The sequence below is a fragment of the Vipera ursinii genome (genome assembly GCF_947247035.1).
Source record: "Vipera ursinii genome assembly, chromosome: 9".
In the NCBI taxonomy this organism is placed as follows: Eukaryota; Metazoa; Chordata; class Lepidosauria; order Squamata; family Viperidae; genus Vipera; species Vipera ursinii.
In genome coordinates this window covers 12,902,278-12,921,547 of record NC_139523.1, presented here as the reverse complement: position 1 = coordinate 12,921,547, position 19,270 = coordinate 12,902,278, and the positions used below count along the sequence as shown (strand labels likewise).

General features: G+C 46.6%; 1 protein-coding gene across 2 annotated transcripts in view; it reads left to right on the top strand.

The window, feature by feature from the left end:
• Window positions 1–19,270, top strand: part of AHDC1 (AT-hook DNA binding motif containing 1) — a 223,576-nt gene that overhangs the window by 197,014 nt on the left and 7,292 nt on the right. The window contains exons 5-6 of one of the 2 annotated variants that reach the window (XR_014493328.1): window positions 1,364–6,426; window positions 13,883–14,818. Coding sequence is in view for 1 of the 2 variants with exons in the window: in XM_083369846.1 (XP_083225972.1) it covers window positions 1,364–6,384 (5,021 nt within the window). In the remaining variant the exon portion in view is untranslated. The remainder of the gene's footprint in view (window positions 1–1,363; window positions 6,427–13,882; window positions 14,819–19,270) is intronic. The other variant, XM_083369846.1, reaches the window with a different exon arrangement.

Genomic DNA, 19,270 nt, shown 5'->3' with positions numbered 1-19,270 from the left:
TAATGGGTCATGGTGCCTGGAATGACAATCCCAGCTATCATTGCTCTGCTCATTTATCCTGGGTACTATGCAGCAAGAAGCTCACCTTCACTAGAAATGAGGCCACATCAAGGAAGAGCTTCTGCACATATTTCTGTGGGGTTTGCACAAGAAAACTTACTGCTAAATTATGCCCTTCATGGCCATTAGCTCTTCTTGCCTCCCACTTTGTCACCATTGAAGGCATCCATAATATGTGTCACCTTGCTTTGTGAGAAGGCCACTTCTCCTTGGTAATGCTAAAGGGCACAGGGGAACTTAAATATAAGCTGAAAAGCACTCGAGGCATATTTTAACTAATGCAAGGCCATGATTAGATCATTGTCTCACTCCCTTTTTTTCTTCCTGACCTCTTAATTTTCCCTAGTTTGGCACTCTCTAGGTGTCATACTCCAACTTCCATCATTCCTGGGTCAGAGGTAATGGGTGACAAGTGTTGTAGATGGGACCTTTGGAAATAGTCATGTTGGGAAACATTCTGTTGCATAATTTTACCTGCATAATCCACATTGTGCAAAATCACAACATGGAAGAATGGGGGATGGAACTTGTTACAAAATCCAGCTTCTATGAAGCTGAGAAGCTGTTTGTATCTAGCACACAAATATTCTGTCCCTATGAAAAACTTGTATGTTGCTTTTGCTCCCTGGTCTAAAAAGTTAGACCATTATCTGCACAGAGGTTTCACTGATAACAGTAGAAGGTCCCCTAATTTTTTTGGGCAAGGCAGCAAGATCAACCTACAAATTTTTCATAGCGACAGAATAGTTGCATGCTAGATACTTTGACTGGGGCAATGTTCCCCCCCTTTCTAACCACGAAGACAGTAGTGTAGACTTGGTGGAAGCGTGTGTGTTTGGATGGTTTCATCCATGATATCTACACAGCTCCCTCAAAGTGATAAAAGAACAGAGCATGAAAGTTTGTCCCACTTGTCCATCAACAAACTCTACATGATCGTAGACTCAAGGCAAGTGATGGGAAAGCTGCCAAAAATGGTAACCCAGTTTGGAAGGTTTACATATTAAGTAGTGTAGGAAAACTCAAAAGAGGTTACCATTTTTGGCAATACTATAGATTGAATTCTTTTATAATGTATAAGAATACTTTCCCCGGCTTGCAATATTATTCCGTGATGCTTTTTCTGCTCCCAGTAGCATCACAAAGATGTGTAGGGAAGAGCTGGAGAAATGTCCCATGGAGTGACCTTGCAGCATGGGTTAACCATTTCTTCATTTCACAAAGAAAAGAGGGGAATAGAGAGTGGATATTTCACTCAGAGCTGCTGCCAGAGAACTTAACGTCTTCCCTCTTCCTGTTCCAGGCCCAGGCAGCACATTTCCAGATGTCCATCCAAGCAATTGTTCCACCAAGAGGCATGCAAGTGAAGATGAGTTGAGGAAGCGGCTGAAATCCCAGGGGTCACCAGTACTGTCAACTGGAGGTGCTCTGCGCAGCACTTCCTCTTCTGACTACAGCCAAGAGCCAAAGTTCTACCAGTCAGGATATCCTGGGCAAAAGACATCGGTGTGCCAGGCAGAGAAAGCTTTGCCATATAGCATGCTCAGCTTCCCCGAAGGTTCTTGCACTGTATTAGGTCAAGAGCACAAATCCAGTTCCTTACATCATACGGAGACAGCTGAGCAATACAAAAGCCTCCATACCCAGAGCAGCGGCAAGTCCGAAGACCTGCTGGCATCCTGTGTTCCTGCCTCCCCTGCTGACATTCAAGACTTGGAGGAAACCACCACACAAGATAGAGCTGCCAAAACTTTCTCCAATGCCACATTGGCCTCAGGGAGGTGTAATATTGATAGCATCATCTCCCTGTTGAAAAGCAAGTGTGGCAACGGCAGAATCAACCTCTACCCGGTGGTGCAGCTCATAGACATTATGAAGGACATTGACCGACTCTCCCAGGACCTAAAGAGCTGTGGTGTTCATTTAGATTGCAGTGGCTTGCACTTTGATAGCCATCTGCAGCTTAGTGAGGAAGGCCGGGGACAAGGTCTTCATTATAGCTTCTACTCCTCCCCCATGCTGGCCAACAGCATCCGCAGTCCCGAGGAGCTGGCAGTGCAAAGTAGCACCAAAGCTGATCTCCTCAAACAGACCCAACCTAGCCATTATGCAGGAGAAACAGAAGGGGACACTCAAGGTGCCCAGGACCAAATCAGCCAGAGTAGTCCTGTTCTGAAGGCTCCTTGTAGCCTAGATGAAGCTAGCAGCTCAGAGTCTGAGACAACCGATTATCCTGAACTAGCCAATACAGATATCCTGAGTGAACTGGCTTCTCTGGCCTGTCCAGGACCTCAGTTATTAGATCAGCATCCAGATTCCCACCATCAGCTGCTACAAAGCCAAGGGGCAGAGTCAAGGTCTCAGTTAATTGGCTCACAGTCTCTAGAAGACCAGCCCCAGCTAGTAGACTCTAAGTCTCTGGAGCCGCCTCCAGAACCATTGGCCCTGCAGACAGTGGATCCCTTGCCTGCACCCCTGGGGCTGCAGCCTCTAGAACCTCTGGAGCTCCAGACTTTAGAACCTCTTTCTGAGTCGCTATCACTCCAGTCCCTAGAACCCCTTTCTGAGCCTCTAGGGCTCCAGTCTTTAGGGACCCTGGACCACCAGTTGCTTGATTCCCAACCCCAGCTCCTGGATCCAGAGGCCCAGCTGCTTCCCTCTTTGCCCAAGTTGCTAGACTCTCAGCCCCATCTGGGAAGACAAGAGTCTTCAGGAGGACACCCACTACAACCTGGAGCCCGCCTTGGAGGCTGTTCCTTAAGAGGAGTAGTAAGGCGAGGGGCTGGGCGGGGAAGGGATGATCACAGGAAATACGCTCTACGGAGAACAGATAAACCAAAGATACTCTGTCGTCGTCGGAGGGGAGGCCGAGGGCAGCGAACAGAGATTGTCACTGAGAGCCAAGTCCTCCCCATGGCTGTACCAGTGGAGATGGTCATGGCTCAACCAGAAGAACCCAGGATGCCAGTGACCACCATTGAAACAGGTGAAGTAGCAGGTCCCATTGTTTCCACTTTGGAGCCAGAAGATGGCCAGAAGGCTGCTGCCCTCTTGAATCCCCCAAAGCCCAAATGCCGTGGCATACGTCGGATGGTGGTAAAGATGGCCAAGATTCCTGTCTCTCTTGGGAGGAGGAATAAGACTACGTACAAAGTGTCCTCCCTCAACAGTAACCTGAATGTAGAAGGCAAAGGGCTTACAATCTCCCCTTCTCTAGAGCCCACTCCACTGCTGAAGATGAAAAACAATGGCCGGAACGTGGTGGTGGTCTTTCCTCCAGGAGAAATGCCGATCATCCTGAAGCGCAAGAGGGGAAGGCCCCCCAAAAACTTAATGCTTGGGCCCTGCAAACCTAAGGAGCCTGTTCCAGAAGTGAAAAAGCGGAGGAGGAGGAAACAGAAGTTGGCATCCCCACAGCCCTCTTACGTTGCGGATACCAATGACAGTAAAGCGGACTATTCAGATGTCCTGGCCAAGCTAGCCTTCCTCAACCGCCAGAGCCAGTGCTCAGCTCGTTGCTCCCCACCCCGCTGCTGGACCCCGACTGAGCCCGACTCAATCCACCAGGCTCCTGACACTCAAAGCATCTCCCACTTTTTGCACCGAGTACAAGGCTTCCGCAGACGAGGTGGCAAAGGAGGTGGATTTGGGCGTGGAGGGAGCCATTCTGCCCGTTCCTCCCGTTGCTCCTTCAGCGATTTCTTTGAAGGCATTGGCAAAAAGAAGAAGGGGGTTCTGGGGACAGCCATGCATGTCGACCCCACACATCCCCGAAAGAGAGGCCGTCCAGAGCCAGACCCCATGGAGAAGCCCAAAAGAAAGAGGCGATCTCGCAAAAACGGGGTCCTGTTTCCTGAGCAGAACCCCAGCCAGAACTTCAGTGATGGGTCCTCAGAATGGTGTGGAGAAAAAGAAAGTCCTTGGATGTCCCACCAAGGACACCTTTCTGGTCAAGCCAACAGGAATTGCAGCTACCAAGGCAGCGACTCTCGGACCTTCCACTCCTCAACCGTGGAATCAAGTTCTTCAAGCCGAACTGGTTTTTATGGGGGGAGCAATCCATCATCCCAGTCTGAACTCAGCCAGGAAAGGCAGAGCCTTTTCACGGGTTATTTCCGTTCACTGTTGGATTCCGATGACTCCTCTGACCTGTTGGACTTTGCCCTCTCGAATTCTCGCTCTGCCTCACGGAAATCCTCAACCACCTATACAGCGCCTCCCAATGCTATCGCAACCCAGAGAGGCATGGCGTCTTACTCAAGCCGGGGTGGGAAAGCCACACCCTCTTCCACCACCACAACTGCCACGAGTGAGGTACCCTTCCACACAGTCAGCCGGCAGTCGTTCCCTCCCAACAGAGCAACAGGCTACAACCTGTCCCAGGCTGCTTCGGAGTGCCGTGACCCAGATGCCTTCCAGAAGCTGGCATCTCTCTCGGCTGTCTCCAGGTCCCCCACTACTCACTCCACCACAGGCTCCAGCTATGCACAATATGGCAACTATGGCAGTACTGGCGGACAAAGTGTGACTCCTGCCAGCTTGTTTCAGCAAGGGAAGCCCTACCACGCCACCCAAGACTGTCCCAACAACAAGGACTGCAGCTTCACCTATGGTGGTGGCAACAGCCTGCCCTCCTCCCCAAGCAGTGCCCACAGTGTCAGCTACACCCAGCAGACTTCAGGGGCCAGCATGCCCTTGAGTAAGCCCTCTTTCTTCAACAGCTCTGATCCCAACCAGTTCTCCAGCTCCTCTCACACCCCCATGAGGTGTGACAGCCGGGCAAGCACTGTATCGCCAGGGGGTTACATGGTCCCTAAGAGTTCAGTCCCCTTCCAGCCCTCACCGGAGAACTGTAGGCAGTTTCCTAGTGCCTCTCAATGGGCTTTCCGGCAAGGCTATGGCAGCCTAGACTGGAACTCTGAGTCGTTCGGTCAACTCTACAACCCGGGCTTTGACTGCCATATCAATGAACCCAACGTCATCCTAGACATCTCCAACTATACACCCCAGAAGGCCAAGCAGCAGACGGTCTCGGAGACCTTCTCCGAATCCTCCTCAGATAGTACCCAGTTCAACCAGCCATCAGGCTACAGGAGGGCCAACAGCGAGGCTTCGTCGAGTGAAGGGCAGTCCAGCCTCTCTAGCTTGGAGAAGTTGATGATGGACTGGAACGAGTCGTCTTCAGCCCCAGGTTATAACTGGAACCAGAGTGTTTTATTCCAAAGCAGCTCTAAGCCAGGACGGGGCAGGCGAAAGAAAGTGGACATATTCGACACTTCCCATCTCAGTTTTTCCACAGGCGGCTACCCCTCCAAGAGAGGGGCTGGTGCTCGGCAGCCACGGGGTTCCCGGGGCGCCTGTGCCTCCAAAAAAGAAAGAGGCACGGGCAAAGCGAAATTCCCCACCAAATCCCAGTCGGTGAACCCACTGTTTCAAGACAGTACAGATTTGGGACTGGACTATTACAGTGGGGACAGCAGCATGTCCCCGCTGCCTTCGCAGTCCCGGAGCTTTGGGCTCAGTGAACGTGATCCTTGTGACTATACAGGGCCCTACTCCATGAATCCTTCCACGCCTTCGGATGGCACCTTTGGGCAAGGTTTCCAGAGTGACTCCCCCAGCCTGGGACAAACGGACTTGGAGAACAAGCATTTCCCCAGCCTGCCCCACCAGCTGGCCGCCCCACCCACTCAGCAGACGGTGTTCGAAGCCAGCTTGCAGAAAGCTTTCTCGCCCAACTGCTCCCCCACCCTGGCCTTTAAAGAGGACTTGCGGCCCAGTGACATCCGGAAGCTTCCAGCCTGTGACTCGCTCAAACATGGCATGGCTGGGGTGGCCGGCATGCCCCACTCAGCCCCCCACATGGCCTGCCGGGACCTCTCCATGTCTCAGCCACACTATGATTCTCCCAGCTGTAAAAACCCCAGCTATTGGTATTCGCCCACTGCCAGCACCCGCAGCCCTCCCTATGACAACAAAGCCGGGGTGGGCATGCTGGTAGACTTCATGGGGAGGAGCCCCGAGGCTTCTTGCCTCAACCCCCATTTGACCAGCCCCCCCAGCAGCAACCCTTCCAAGAGCGAGAAGGAGCCCATGGACATGGCGAGGGCCCATCACCGAGGAGCCTATATTTGCCCCTTGATGAATGACTTAAATATCTCCCCAGTCCCAAGAGACTCGATGCTGCCACTGCAGGACAACTATAGGTACCCCAGCTTTGCACCCCAGGGGCACCCAATCATGGCTGCACCCCAGAAGAGCGGGTTTTTGGGTCCAATGCTAGAGCAGCATCCCGACGACACATTCACAGTCACCTCCTTGTAGTGTCATCTGAAGTGCCAACCAGACACGAGGTTTTGTTTCAGGGTAGGTGCTGGAGGAAGAGCTGGAAGGGGAGGGGGTGCTTTGAGGAGGTGCGGGGACAGAGTGGGCTTGGGCTTGAAGCTCATCGTTGTCGTCATGCCAATGGGGCAAGCAAAGATGCTCATGGCACAAATGGGGAGGAAAAGAAATACACACGCTGTAGGGTGTTTTTTCAAAAAGGGTCTTTTGGAATGGTAGACATCAACTGGCTAATGGCTCTTTGACAGGAGTTTGAACTTGGGGCAGTGTTTCTCAACTTTGGCCACTTTGAGAGGCGTGGATTTCAACCCCAGAATTCCCCAACAATTCAGCCAACATTTACAATCATGCTGGCTGGGGAATTCTGGGAATTGAAGTCCTCACTTCTTAAAATGGCCAATGCTTGAGGAACACTGCCTTGGGACGATGCTAATATAGGTTGTCCTTGAGTTGGGACTGCAGCTGAGCCCAAAATTTCCGTTGCTAAGCCAGACAATTAAGTGACTTGTCCCATTTTATGACCTTTCTTGCTACAGTCATTAAGCGAATCACTGCAGTGGTTAAGTTAGTAACATGGTTGTAAAGTGAACCTGGCTTCCCCATTGATTTTGCTTGTCAGAAGGCCGCAAAAGGGGATGATGTGACCCCGGAGACACTGCAACCTTCACAAATACAGGCCAGTTGCCAAGTGTCTGAATTTTGATCACGTGCAGTGGTCGTAAATGTGAAAAGTGGTCATCGGTCACTTTTTTCCGTGGCATTGTAATTCTCAACAGGCAGTGAACGAATGATTGTTAAGTGGAAGTTTACCTGTAGCAAGTTCTCATGCAGGCAGAGGTTTTACATAAGCCAATCCAGATCAACATGTAGGTCTAACAAGCACATTTAGAGCTCCAGAAGGTTATGAGGAATACACTGCTCACACAAACAGCCACCGAGTCCAGGGACGTGGCATGTATAAGACAGTGAGCAGTCCACGGTGGGCAGCTGTTCCCTAGCAATGGCGAAGGTCCTCCCCACCATCCCTCCCTATCTTCTTCCGCTTCCTGTGCCCCAGCTTGGTTTTGTCTTCGGTCTTAGCGTCAGATGAGTACATTACCAGACCAATCTCTGGAAACCTGTAGCTACCCACCCTTTATGGACCTTAACGCAGAGTCCAGAGGCGTTCCTGTAATTGAAGACTAGACTGGTGCTTTGTTTTGTGTCGTGCCAGCTTTTCTATTTTAAAATGAAAAGAATTTTCACAGCAATAAAGTTAGGTGCAGTAGGAATCCCGGATGTTTCCAGGGGTGTGTTTGAAGACACCGTGTCACCCTTGAGTTATGCTGATTCACAATCTGCCTCTTATTGCAAGTCCTAAAAAAAAAAGAGAGAGGAGTGTTATATTAACTAACCACCACTTTAGATGTGACCACAAAGAGTCCACCCAGTTTAGCAATATTCTTTCCAAAGATTGCTCGTGCAACGTCTGCGTTCACACAACGCATTGAATCACAAACCTTTCGCCCCACATTTTTAGCTTACCACGTTTTACAAACTCAGCCTGTGGCTAGTTTATGCTTCAGTGTATTCTGCAAATGTAGAAAAGTGAATCCATTCCATAAATCGTGGCCAAGTTAATTGTAAGTAAACATGCCCTGCAAAAGTCTACGGAGATTCTCAATCATCCAAGAAATGGTTTTCCCAAAGGAGCTTTTTCGAAAGGGCAACTGGACTTTCTTGGTGTTTTTTCTTTAAAAACGTTTTCACTTCTCACCCAAGAAGCTTCTTCAGTTCTGCAAAGAGAGAAGCAAAACATGTTCAAAGAGAAAAAAAAAGTCCAGTTGCCTTTTGGAGAAACCACCTTTGGGACATGTCATGCAAATACAGTCCGTAAAAGATCTTCAGATAGCTACCTTCAACAGAAGTTCCTGGTACACCTTTCCAGAGAACTTCCGTCCAAAATTACATGCAGGATATAATTACGGGTACTCCTCGACTTATCAGCAGAATTGGGAGTAGAATTTCCACTGCTGAGCAATACCCCCGTAAAGCGTGACATCATATGACCGCATCGCTTAGCGATGACAATCCTGGCAATTCAGTTTTTAAAGGAATTCCACAAGCCATTAGCTGTGGACCCAGTCTAATCCAAGCCATTGCAGGCTTGGTATCTCCCAGCCCTGAGCCTTGGTAAGGTGTCAGGAGCAAAGAATCAAAGACACCATGTTAAGTTCCAGTTAAAGTGAATTATTGCTCATGCCCCAAGTTTCCACTGCTCAGCAAGCCAGTTGCGAGGTTTGCCCCATTTTACAAACTTTCTTGCCACAGTTGTTAAGCAAGTCACTGCTCTTGTTAAGCTAGTAACACGGTTGTTAAGTGAATCGGGTTTTCCCACTGACTTCACTTGTCAGAAGTTGCAAAAGGTGATCCCGTAACCCTGGGACACTGCAAATGTCATAAATGTGAACCAGCTGCCATGTGTCCGAATTTTGATCACGTGACCATGAGGATGGTGCAATGGTCAGGAGTATGAAGATAGTTGTGTCACTTTCTTTAGTGCCGTTACAACTTGGGAGGCTCGCTAAACAAATGCACAAGAATCCAATAACCAATGGTCATCGCTAAATTGACACTAGATAAAGAGTTAATGGAATTCAAGAAGGGCTGGACTTAGATCATTTATAGGAATGTTAACGACTCCAGGCTGATTCCTCTCTTGACTCTGCCCCCAGGCTCTGTCTGCCCTTCTGCTACATCAGCTAAAGGACTGCCTCCTCTTCAACTCTCCCTCCTTGTCAATCTCTCCCCATCTCTGCCCTTTTGGCTGTTCTGCACACTGCCTTATGGGATGGCAAACAAGCCCAGAACCATATGGCTGTGAGGGTGCTTGCCACACTGCAGCTCAGGGGCTTCTGGGAGCACCATAGCTGTTGGCCCTGTCCAGCCGTCTTCCCCAAGTCTTGCGAGGAAACTGCCATCCATGACCTTGGGAAGAAAGCCTCGTGTGACTAGCAGCTGTCTTGCAAAAGGCCAGGCTGGCCGCAAAGTTCGGCTAGGATGACAGGGGCTGCGAAGGGCAGGGGGTCAAAAGGCATAGATAGGGGGAAGATAGGCAGGTGGGGGAAACCAAAGTGCCCCTGTGGTTGTAAATGCAGGCGGGCTACCGAGCACCTGAATTCTGTTCATGTCTGACCCATGAGATGCTGCAACCACTGTGTAACTTTGGGGGCCAGTTGTAAGTCCCTTCATTCAGCACCATCGTCAACTTTGAACGAAGGGTTGTAACTTGAGGACTGTTTATGTTCTGGATAGAAACAGTGACTGGGTTCCTATATTGTGTTCAACCAGAACTTACATTCTTGTTTGGGGTTGAGTGTTTTGCCTCAGCCCAGACTTGGTGATTTATAAACCATCCTCCCGCTTAGCATGGTGTGAAGGTCACCAGGGGTAGCTTTGTTTTGCTTTAATTTAAACACATCCCTAAAAGAGCGGGGGGGGGGAGTACGAAGATAAATGTGGTAAATTTAAACCCTTTGGTGATCCTCAGCTTCCATATGCCTAGCTGGCCCTCGTGGCCTCCCTTCTGCTTGAAAACTAAGTTCCAGCTACTACTAGGAAGGCCCACCAGGCAAAGGGGTTATAAATGTTCAGCTCCTGTTTTGGACGCCCTCCATCCAGCTCTTCCAATTCAGAGGTCCCATCTGTTGACTAAGAATTTGGGTTGAGATGAGCTGACTGTAAACAAGTTATTGGCTGTATTGTGTTTTTTGTGATGTCGTTAATTTTATTAGCCACCTAAATGGTTATATGCAGAAAGGCAGGATATGCATTGAAAAATAAAAAATAAAAATAAAACAAGGAAATAATATTTAGTGGGGGACAGATTATCCCAGAGGCTCCTAAGAACTAGTTCAGGAGCTCTGAAAGAGCAGGATACAGCTCTTTGACATTCCAGACACGGAGAGCGAGAGACAAAAGATTTCACTTCCAAATCTCGTGAGGTCTCTGTCACTCCCAAGCTCCGGAATAGCTTCCCTTGGGAATTGTATTATCTTTCGCTCTTTCCATCTTCAGATCAAGATTTTCTCCTTCCACCAGGCCTTTTGAGTTTTGCGAACAATTCTGTTTCCTAGTAGTTCATCCAGATTGGCCAGTGAGCTGCTGTCAGTGCCCAATGCGTAGAAAAGGGGGGTATTAAACTGAAATGCATGCATCCCCATACAAGCAAGCAACGTGTAGATACATCCTGTCAGACTGAGGCTCTTCCTCACTTTGAAGGTCTCATCTTTCTGGTCCCAGGGACTAGAGTCAGGAAGCTGAGAAAGATTAATCCAGCAATTTGTGTCAGTAGAGGTCATGGGAAAGGACTACAGCTAGGCAAACTAGCAAATAAGACACTGAAGCGTTCATTACAGACTGATGTCTATGAAGATTTTCAGCCACCCAGGTCATGGTTCTCCTCGAAGTGCTTTTTCAAAAGGCAGCTGGACTTTGTTTTTTCCTTGAAGACAAACTGAAGAAGCTTCCTGGATGAGAAGCCAAACGTCTTCAGGGGAAAAAAACCCCCAAAGTCCAGCTGCCTTTTGAAAAAGCACCTTTGCGATATTACAGACTTGAGTTGATGATGAGCACAATTCATGGATGGGATGATGGTTCACCAACACTGCAGAATTAAAACAATCAGAATAGATCTGGAAGGGATCTTGGGGGTCTTCTAGTCCAACCCCCCTGCTCAAGCAAGAGACTTTATACCATTTCAGACAAGTGACTTGTCTAGTCTGTTCTTAAAAATTTCCAGTGTTAAAGCACCCACAACTTGTGAAGGCAAGCTGTTCCACTGGTTAATTGTCCTCAGTGTTAGGAAGTTTCCCCTTAATTCCAGGTTGCTTCTTTCCCTGATTATTTTTATTTATTTTTATTTTTATTCCATTTATATCCCGCCCTTCTCCGAAGACTCAGGGCGGCTTACAAGCTGAGCAGTAGCCTTCATTCTATGCATATGCCTGCTTATTAGGGCTTTCACACACACACCCCAAGCGGCATTATTACAAAGTCAGCTTATTGCCCCCAACAATCTGGGTCCTCATTTTACCTACCTGGGAAGGATGGAAGGCTGAGTCAACCTTGAGCCTGGTGGGACTCGAACTTGCACTAATTGCAGGCAGCTGGTGTTACTTAAGGAGGCATTAGCCCACTGTTCCACCAAGGCTCCAGTGATTAGTTTCCATCCATTGTTTCTTGTCCTGCCTTCAGGTGCTTTGGAGAATGGCTTGACTCCCTCTTCTTTGTGGCAACCGCCGAGACATTGAAAGACTGCTATCATGTCCCCACTAGTCCTTCTTTTCTCTTGACTGGCCATACCCAGTTCCTGCAACCGTTCTTCTTATGTTTTTAAACGACATGGAAAGATCTGATCCAAGTGTCCCCTTTGCTTTTTTTAAATTTTCCTTTGTGTTGTTTTTAATTGGGAGAAGATATACAGAAGAAAAGATCATGTCTTAAGTAGCACAGCTTAGAGATAGCTACACAGAGTGTCCTCAACTTACAGCCACAAGTGGGACCACCAACAAGGTGGTTGTTAATTGAGTGGCATCCAATTTTACATCCCTTTTTGCCCAGGTTGTTATGCAAATCACTGCAATTGTCAAGCAAACCATGCGGTCATTAAGCAAATCTGTATTCCTGCATTGACTTTGCTTGTCAGGTAGGTTGCAGATGGTGATCGCATGACCTGGGGTAGTTGCATCCATTGTTTGGCAAATAAACAATAATTATTATTACAAAGCATACACATACAAAACAACAAACTAATAATCAAGAGAAGGAATAAAAAGAGAATAGAGACAGATGTTTGAAAAGGTATAAAGAAAAAGAAAGGAAAATGCAAATATATACAAAAAATGACATCTGGACTTCTGCCAAGAATACAAAGAACACTTACATTTGACACTTAGTTCTTTAAGACTATAAATAAAATGTCCATTTTCCGCAAAAAAGAAGAAGAAAAGGGGATTTCCCCCCCCCCTTTTATACTTTTAACAATCATCAAATGCATATGACCATTTTTTTTCTGCAACCATTGTAAATCCATGCTGGTTGCCAAGACCCAAATTTTGATTACGTGACCATGGGCATGATGCAACAGACATAAGTGTGAGAACTGATTGTAAGTTTTTTCACTGCCTTTGTAACTTGAGCAATCACTAAACAAATGTAAGACGAGGACTACCTGTGTCATCTCCTTAGATCAGGGGTCTACAAACTTGGCCCTTTTAAGTCTTGTGGACTTCAACTCCCAGAATTCCTCAGCCAGGGAGGCTGAGAGTTGAAGTCCACAAGTCATAAAAGGGCCAAGTTTGAAGACTCCTGCCTTAGATGTATCTTAGTTTAGGTCTAACCTTTAAAATACACAAAGGATAGACTGAAACCGATCATTCTAGTGGACATTTCCTAAAGTTCTGTCTCAGTTCTTTTTTTTTCTCTCCATCCATACTGTCTATTATATTAATAATAATTTTAAAGTATAATCTTACATGATTGTTTGGTGCATTGTGCTGGCTGCCTTCCACTTCAGTGGCTCCTTGCCGTGAAGTTGTGTGGTGTCTTCATGTCACCATTTTGCCCTGCCTCAGAGATAAAGGACCTGGTCACTGCTAGGTGTTGCTGATCTACAGCTCCCAAGATCTTCTTTCATCTCTGACACGGATGACTGGGAGTCGTTTTTCAGCAACATCTGGAAGGTTGCACGTTTATCACTCCTGTATATGATGGCACTGCTGGAAGAGAAGGGAGAATATTATTTTTTTGAGGGCAAGCACCCACATGTTCCTCTCCCAAGGGTGTGTTTAAAAAAATATATCAAATTAACAGCAACAGAATCTCTGCCCAGTTTTTTGTCTGATACCCCCTATGCCTCTCTCATGTTTCTGTCTTGTGGATTCACACAGATGCACACAGCTCTAAAGAGAAAATGGCTACGCAGTTAACAAACAAACCAACAAAAAGTTTAGTGCATTAGACTTACAGTCTGGAGAACATAGCTCAGAGATATCCCTGGCCAAAAAACCTGATTGTGTGTCCTTGGGCCCTGCAGCTTTCAGCTTCTTGGAAGAATGGGTAAAGAGTAAGTTAGATACATAAATAAAAGGGTAAAAATTTAGCCGTCCTCGATTAAAATTAAGCAGTGCCGATGAGTGTTCAAGGAAAGAAAATATCCATAGGCACAAATGGGCGACCAGCCATCTCCTACCCTAAAAAAATAGGGACAGCCTAAATAAGCATGGAAATATTGAGTAGGTGCTTTTTACTGGGTCTCTAAATTATAGATTCCAGAGAAAGGATTTGTTGGACAAAAAGGCAATGAGTCTCTTGGGTTCCATGCACCAAAATGAATACTTGAGCCCTGTCAAGAGTGGGCTGTGTTTTGATCAATGTTTCTGTTTTTTTTTCTTCTTCTTCTCCTCCCTTCTCTCTCTCTCTCTCTCTCAATCTCTTTCAGAGCTACTTTAGCAGCACTTTTCTCTGGAACACTTTTCAAGTTCTGTATTTAACGGAAATCAAAAACAAAACAAAAACCCCGCCACACACACACACACACACACACACACACACGTATGACAAAAAAGAATCTTTTTGTTCGCTTGTTTCTTGGTTGGTTCATTTGCTTTTTTTTTTTCTAAGAAAACAAAACAAAAAAAAAGAAAAGAGAAAAAGAAAAAGAAAGAAGGAGGGGAAAGGAGACAGAGGCGAACGCCCCCCTACCCCTTTCTTTAAAAACAAAGAAGAAAGGAAAAAAAGAAAGAAAGAAAATATGATGAGGAAAATCAATAAACTTGCTTTCTTTGATAATGGCGCGGTGGGGGGGGGCAGCTTTTGAAGCAGACTGTCGGGAGCTCCCTCAATCCACAGCCCAGCAAAAAGACAATCGAAAACCCTTGCAGACCCCCGAGTCAAGTGGCAGAGTGGAGGGTGCCATGCCTTTCATCACCCACCCACCCACCCACAGCATGCAGACGAGAAACGCTCCAGAAGGCAACGGACAGAAACCAAGGACAGCCAGAAGGAAGGGGACATTAATTTTTATTTTTATTTTATTTTTTTTTGATGGTGGGGGCGGAAGGTGTTGGGGAGGGAAAGCAGTGCGGTCAGCGGATGCCAATGAAAACTCATCAAGGAAGACTGAAGATTTGCCATTCTCTTCCTTCTCCCCCTCTTCCTCCTTTCCCTTATGTCTCCCTCCTTTTGTGCAGATTTCTTTAATTCTTTTTTTTTTTACTCCCCAGCGGTTGGTTGGTTGGTTGGTTTGCTTTTTTTTAAACTATATACACACACACAAAAAACAACAACCCAAAACTTTGTTGCTTTAATTTCTTTGGGGAGCCCAGAAGATTTTACAAGTCTGTGAATCAATCTTGGAGACCACCATCTTCTCCCAGTAAGTAATTTTGTGACTCCAACCCTCCTTTGCTTTCCTTGGCATCTTTTCCCATTCCATGGTGGGCGGGAGGTTGATTTGTCTTTTTTTCCACGATTGGCCACTTCCATTCCTACCTGTTCTTCCTATCATCTCTGCTAAAGGGACTAGAAAACCGTTGATAGATAATTTCGTAGCCTCTGAGCAAAACTGCAGTGAAGCACTTTTAAAAACCCGATGTTGCAAAAAAAAAGAAAAAGGAACTTGTTGATTGATTGATACACCCGGTGCTCATAGCTTCATTACTGAAATGTGCCTTTTTGCCTTGTGCTGTTGTGAAAACCAACACTCCTGCCTGCTTTGTAGACACAAACTCATTCACTCAGTTATGCATCAATTCCACAAGGAGCTAACATAACACTTTTGTGTCAGTCATCCTGTATTTTGCCACGAAGTGATCAAACCACACTTTGTTTCCATTGATCATTGTGGGAGCAGCCGTTCCATTCCTGGGGCCCTCCCAGCTCCCATGATGCTCTAGCCAGCTTGCACCCAGAACTTGGAGGGGAAATGGAGTAAGCTGCCTCGGTCCGCCTATGTCAAACTGCACACCAGCTGGATTCACACATTGTGCTGAGTTGTTATTTAGTTTGTTCAGTGTAGGCTTGTTCTGTTGGGTAAACCCAGTGCCTGTCAATTTGTAAAATCAAATGGCTTATGGGTTAACCAGATCATAATTTGAGGTTCATTCAAGAAAGTGCTGTTAAATCAAAATCTTGGCTTAGCATGCTACACAAACTTTACCTTTTGAACATCAATGGCTCTCCAAAGTTTCAGAAATAGCTTTTCCAAATTTACCTGAAGGCATTAAACTCAGGGTCTTTTGCAAGCAAACAAGATGCTCTACCACTGATACATCCTCCCACCCAAAAAAATTGCCCCATGTTGGATAGATTATTGTCAGGAAAAAGCAGTGGGGGTTTTTGTAAAGGGATGGAAGCACCTGCTTTCCCCCCCCCCCCCCAAAATACATCTTGTTCATGTAATGATTCTGGCAGCTATTGTTCCTCTTTCAGCTGCCCTGTTTTATGACTTTCTCGTACTGTTGATAAAACTTGTGCACTGCCTTGAATGTTGGACAAGCAGTCCATGGACCTTCTAGGCTTGGCTTAAAGGTGTATATGTTCAATGAGGCTAGGAGGAGTAGGGACCTAATTTACACGATCTTCAGTCCCACTGGACATCAAATAAATAATCATAAAAATGACTGCAAACAATTGTTTAGTTGATTTTTTTAATTAAGATTTTATGGTAGATTTGGGTTTTACTTGTAGATGTCTCCCACTTTGAGCATTCTTATTATTTAAATAAATAACTGCTTGAGGAATCCCCCTTACAAAGTACTTCTGCCCAAAGTATCCTTGTTTTGCTTTGAGCTGTTTTCACGTTTCCTTAAACATTGTGGTTTGCTTGGATTTGGCTGTGCAGTAAATATATATATTATACCCAGCTGGTTATGATCTGTTTTACCCAATAAGGGAACCAAGCCAAAATCATCTGCTTGAATCTTCTTTAAGTTGGTTTTTCTTTTTTCTTTTTTTACTGTAAACTTCCTGGAAATAACCTTAAGTATTGGGCAGCATACAAATCCTGTGAGTAAATAGTATGGAAAGAACCAAACGGAATGTGTGCATCAGAACAGCGCAGTTAATCCCACAGAACAGGAAGGTTGTGTTGCAATTCCAGATGTAACATCAAGACCAGGATCAAAGTTTCAATAGAGTTTTAACTGATGCCTGTCTAGATGTGTCTCCGATTCACTGGGTCCTGAAGATATTTCTTCACTGCAGGGGTAGTCGCTGATAGGGAAACTCTGTTTTTCTTTCTCCTCACTTACCCTAGTTGAGCTGGTTGAAGGACCATCCGTGGTCTACCCTACTCCTTCAGAACCTCCGCTTGGTCTTCTAAGCTCATTCTCTAAAAGTGGGGAAACTGGTCTTCCAGATGCTATTGCTGCGGAGTGATCGTCATCTTTGGCCGTTGGTCATGCTGGATGTGACTAATGGATGCTTAACTCCAGTCCTGCTGTTCTCCCATGCTTGCTCAAGCAGGAGAAACATCATGCAGATAAATTTATACCTCCCCCAGCAAATTTATAGCATCTTTTGTTCCTTTTCCAACCTCTCCGAATTCCTGTTCCACTCAGCCCTGCAGACCTTGTCCTTGTTCCATTGTTTGTGTGTGTGAGTTTTCTGGCTGCACTATATTGAGGTATGCACCTGTGCCTTTAATCCTCTTGATTAGGTTGTTCCACCATGTGCACACGGCTCCTCCCCCTCCACCACCCCCCACTTCCCACCATCAGAAGGCCTTTTCCTGGAGTGTAGATGCCTGTCTGCATTTTGCCCCCTTTTCCTCCTGTGTTTTTCAGCTTTAATCAGGATGTACTCAAAGCCATCAGGGGCTGGGTAATTTGGCACTAATTGCATGCCAGGTTTGTTTCTCACCGGCTTGTTCCATTTCAGAGAAGGAGCTTCTCTTTTTTAACAATCAATCGATAATGGATTAGCATACTGAAACAGCCATATTAAAGTCACATTAAATGCTCATTTAAATCCATTCACGGGAAAGGAGGGAGGGAGGCAGGCAGATCAGCTTGGGTACCTCTTTAATGCAGATGTACCAAGGAGGGGCCCTCCAGCTGTGTGGCACTAGCACTCTGAGTGAGCCCCCATTCTGGGGGATGCAGGAAGGATGTAGTCTAGCATACCCAAAAGGGTGAGGCCAGCCAGTGATGCTCTAATGCTTAGCTTCTGGCCCCTGGAGTTAATCCCCAATAGCTGTGCATTGAAAATAACATTCTGAAAGGAAAAGCAAAGAGGGAAGGATGACAAATGGTGGGGAAATCATTTGTTACTTAATGTCAGTGCTGTGTGGGCTCAAGAGGGATTTTTTTTGGGGGGGGGGTACACCAGGCCCCAGCGTTGGTTCGTTTTAGGCATCTTTTTTTTTTAAAAAAAAACTCTTTGTCCATAGGTCTCCCCTTGATACTTATATATTAATGGGCTGGGTTTATTCTATTTTTACCAGTTCTTCATGGTTTTAGCTCTGCTTTCATGCTGGGGAGATGTTACGATAAAGCACTTTGGGATTTCGTATCATGAGAAGCAGTATAGAAACGCAGTTAATGAGTGAATAACTCCTTGTAACCATAACCTACTGAATTCACGAAGCTGCCTTGTTCTGAATCAGGAGATATATGGGGTTCAGTTTGCCCAAGATTGCCTATGTGAACCCTTCCCAAAATGCAGAGATTACAATAGCCAGCCAACATACCAGGAATGTGTGTGTGTGTGTGCGCGCGCGCACGCATTCAGCTAACAGCCCTACTTCTTCCTCACTGGCAAAGTCTTCTCATCGTCGATTAACGATCCTTTCGTCGGATGTACCTGGCACTCCCTGCTTGTGTTAGATGTCTGCTGTGCTACTCAATTCAACCCTTGCAATCGAATTTGGTAATCAGCTTTTAGGTGAACCCAGATTTCCCTCCCCTCCCCCCAGAAAAGGAAAGATGTTGGCACAAAGGAAGCCAACCTGCCCAGCTGCCCTTGGAGAGCTCACTTTGTTCTTCCAGCGCAGGTTTAGCAGAGCTTCCTAGCGTCAGAGTCTCTTTCAAGCCCACTCTGGGTGGAGATGGCAAGGACCAAGGACGAAAGAACCAAGGACTATCTGAATGCAAAGCATGTTTCTGATGATGAGCTATTGCTTTTTCCCAGAATGCAGCCTCTGGAAAATTTCTTTTTCCCCCCCCCCACTGTTTTTTTTTTAAATTATTATTATAAAAGAACCATGTTTGCACATCCCTCAAGGCTACAAAGATTGTCTGGAAGTATGTGGGCTGATCCTTGCCTACTGAAATCTCAAAGGCCAGAGGGGAGGCTGCTGAGTCAGATTCCTGGTGGTCACAGATTCGGTATCTTGCATAAGACTGTGGTCCCTCGTGGCAGTAAATAAGCAAATGTGTTCCTCGTTTTATTTGCATCTTTTGCTAAGGCAACAGAATTAGCAAGTCACAGAGAGGATTCAGGCCAGTTCTCCCTGGCAGACTGGATATCTTTGCATAGGAGCTTTGGTCTTGGTCTTGGGCAAACCTGTGAGCTGTTTGCCTTCTCCAGGCAGTGGTGCCTTCTGAACAGAACCTTCATCTGACAGTTCATCGGAGTTCCAGAATCAATTAGCTGTCACCCCAGCCTGGTCTTTCAAAATGCTTTGGCCATGCTTCCAATCAGCCTTATCTTTTGGCAGTGCTGGTTAGCACCGAGAGGTGTCCAGGTTCAGATTGCAGGAGAGTCCCACAAGTCGGTGATGACTGGGCTGTGATTGTCTTGAGCACTTATCTCCATCCCTCATTCTGTTTTTCCCTCCCTCTGCATGCCTAATGGGAAGCCAGAGGTCCTCAGAATCTTAACAGGG